The sequence below is a fragment of the Ylistrum balloti genome, unplaced genomic scaffold (genome assembly GCF_031769215.1).
Source record: "Ylistrum balloti isolate Yb309-2 unplaced genomic scaffold, AGI_CSIRO_Ybal_v1 Utg369652, whole genome shotgun sequence".
In the NCBI taxonomy this organism is placed as follows: Eukaryota; Metazoa; Mollusca; class Bivalvia; order Pectinida; family Pectinidae; genus Ylistrum; species Ylistrum balloti.
In genome coordinates, this window is record NW_026781907.1 from 870785 (window position 1) to 873705 (window position 2921).

The 2921-nt window shown below is 37.8% G+C and overlaps 1 protein-coding gene across 1 annotated transcript; it reads right to left on the reverse strand.

Annotated features, from left to right (window-relative positions):
* Positions 1–1179: 1179 nt before the first annotated feature.
* On the reverse strand, positions 1180–2397 carry LOC132557081 (uncharacterized). Its single transcript, XM_060221569.1, has one exon. It carries the CDS (start codon positions 2395–2397, stop codon positions 1180–1182), a length of 1218 nt encoding a protein of 405 aa, XP_060077552.1.
* Between the last annotated feature and the right edge of the window lie 524 nt (positions 2398–2921).

The following is a 2921-nucleotide window of genomic DNA, read 5'->3' on the forward strand; positions in this document are numbered from 1 at the left end:
ACTATAAAAGCTTTGGCATAACGGTATAGCATTTGTACAGATATTTTTAGTCTCGTCGGTTGGTTTGGCAGTCCCATTTTTTCTTTCCTTGAAAACAATAGTTTGTAGTGAAGCTGTTATGCCATATTTTCAAGGATCAACCATAATTCTAAATTGTGTCATGATAAAATTTATATAAACTTCAAATGATAATGACAAGTGGATTCTGTTGTTCAATTGAAATTGACCTTAGATACGGTCTAAGTCTTTACACAGAACTCAGCAGTTAGAAACTCAGAAGCAACATAGCTTATCTATTGAAGCTATAGCTGTACAAGTGACGTAATTCAAATTCATTAACAGAATAAGCATCAAACGGTCGTTATATCTTAGTTTAACCATTAGAATACATAGATACATAACGGAACGCTTTTTGCTTAAAAAAACAAAAGCAAAACAAAACAGAAAACCAAACAAACACAAATACAAACAAAAACATTAAATAAATAAATAAATAAATAAATAAATAAATAAATAAAAATAATCAAAACGTTAGTTTGGTTATGGTTGTATTACGTCATTTTAAGAACCAGTGTCATTTATTGACGTGCCACGTTTGAACGGAAGAGGAGTTTCTAGAAAAAACACCACCTACGACCTGTACCTGTCCACTGCCCTAGTAGGCCTGGGAGCAGCTACCAAGTGGCGGAAGGCTACGTGATAACAACGGGCAAACGCCTCAAGCACTCCGCCACCGCGGCACTATCAACATACAATTTAAACATCATGTTATAGAGTTAATAAAATATACCATATAAATCGAAATATTACCTACATGAAACATCTTTCAATTTATTCAGAAAAAGTAATTTTCAATCAAAGGTGGAGATCTAAGATAGAAGTATGAAGTGACAACTTAATTCATTGCATCAAAATTAACAATAACAATATTCGATATACAACATAATATGGACAACCTAAACACCATACGCCTAAATTCGATTTATTTAAGTCAATGTGATCGATGTATACTTGCAATTTCATCTTGCTTCATAAATGTCTTGTTGCAAGAAATTTCGCTTTTCACTAAATATTAAAAAAAAAAAAAAAAAAAACGTTAGCGATCTGGATCGACCATCATAACATAACGATATTGTAATTTTTACTACCCTTTCATTATATAACTGTATGACAGTGGGTTCACTTTTTCTTGCTTCTCGCCCTAGATTTCCTCATCATTCTTAAAATTTGTGAGTGAGATATAAAACTCTCTACAGTTTTGTATACATCCTCATCATCGGTCACTTTCGGTATACTACTTTTTCGTTTCGCAGCCATTTTCACTGGGCCACTCTTTTTCACTTTCACACCTTTTTTCACTGGGCAACCCTTTTTCACTATGACACCTTTTTTCACTGGACCACCCTTTTTCACAATGATATCTTCTTTCGCTAATCTGCCTTTCTTCTTTCTTTTATATGACGTCGTTCGTTTGGAAACAGCACTCGACGGTATTGAAGCAAGTTTAAATCGTCCTTTCAGCTGTTTTAGACTTTTACATTTAGACAATGCTTTCGAAAAATCAGAGGCTTCCTTCAGTGCGACATTATTTCGCATCAATGCTTTGCTGCGAGCTCCTTTTGATTTCAATTTCGCTGCGATCTTCTTTGAAATAGTTTCCTCGTCAACTTTACGACCATGTTTGCTTTCCTGTTGAACGACTTGGTCAACTTCAGCCATCCATCTCTCCAGAGACACTTCTTCTTGTGCTCCGCCTATTATAATCTGAGTCAGGGCCTTAGCTCCGACAAGGGGCACGTATTGCCCACCAGTGAGAAAAGCCAGGGCGGTAAAGAATTCCTTGTAAGGAATTACGGCAGGTTCACATCCAACACAGTATAATGTTATCCCCTTTTCAGCTATCTGTCGAACGATTGCCAGAGGGTCCAGTCCTGCTGGACAACCGTTAGGGAAAGTGTCCCCGGTAGGATGTAAACCATGGGGTGGAGCGTCTGATATCAACACGCAAATCTTTGTAGAATGCTCTCTCCAAGTTAGTTTTAGTACTTCATGTAGGGCGTCAGCAACAGCTTCGGGTATGTCGCCTCCTCCTTGTGCATTACATCCCTCCAGCCACCTCCTCATGCCAGAAACAGATGTTGTGAAGTCGTGAGCGCGTGTCACGTATGTCAATTCTTGTGGTGGATGGTCACGATATTCTACCAAGGCGAGCTTTACGTCACTCTTCTCGCTGGAAACAATCCCCTCTACAATCTTCTGTATGTTTCTACGGGCAGTCGTTATATAGCTACTCATACTAGCTGTACAGTCCATAGCAAAAGCGAGATCTAGCACTATGCTGTCATGCCTCACCAAGCCGGACTGCTCTGGTAAACAAGTCACAGTATTCGACGCCATCACGGCACGGTATATCTACTGTCATAAGAATAATTGTATCTAAATAATTTCCTCTTCAAGCACATTTAAACACATACTTTGTTCTCTAAAATGGCCGACAGACAAGCAATAAACACACATGTGTTTATATTTAGATATGATACCCGGCTATACCAGGATACGATTGGTCGATCGCATTAAACTATGCTATTTTTAGACTTTACATGTAAACATATGTGTATTGCCTCGGGTTTTGCTTGTCAGGTACTCGCTGTACATAGTCCATTTATCATAACAGGTGCTGTGATACCATAACAATGATATATTAACTGTGTGGTCTCACAACATCTAAAGTTGATGTCCCAAGGGTAGACACGATATAGAATTATTGCTTAAGCTTCAGAATATAAACGCAGTAGGTTTCAAAATCCAACAGACTCTCAAATCATCTACAAATCACTCATTCTTTCCACTACAGGTTTTGTTACATTATAAGTGATGTTGGGAAGGTACTTAAAATACATGTACTTGCTCTTCATGAAAAA

Coding starts and splice junctions, on each gene's coding strand:
- LOC132557081 (XM_060221569.1), bottom strand. CDS start 2,397: ATGGCGTCGAATACTGTGACTTGTTTACCAGAGCAGTCCGGCTTGGTG.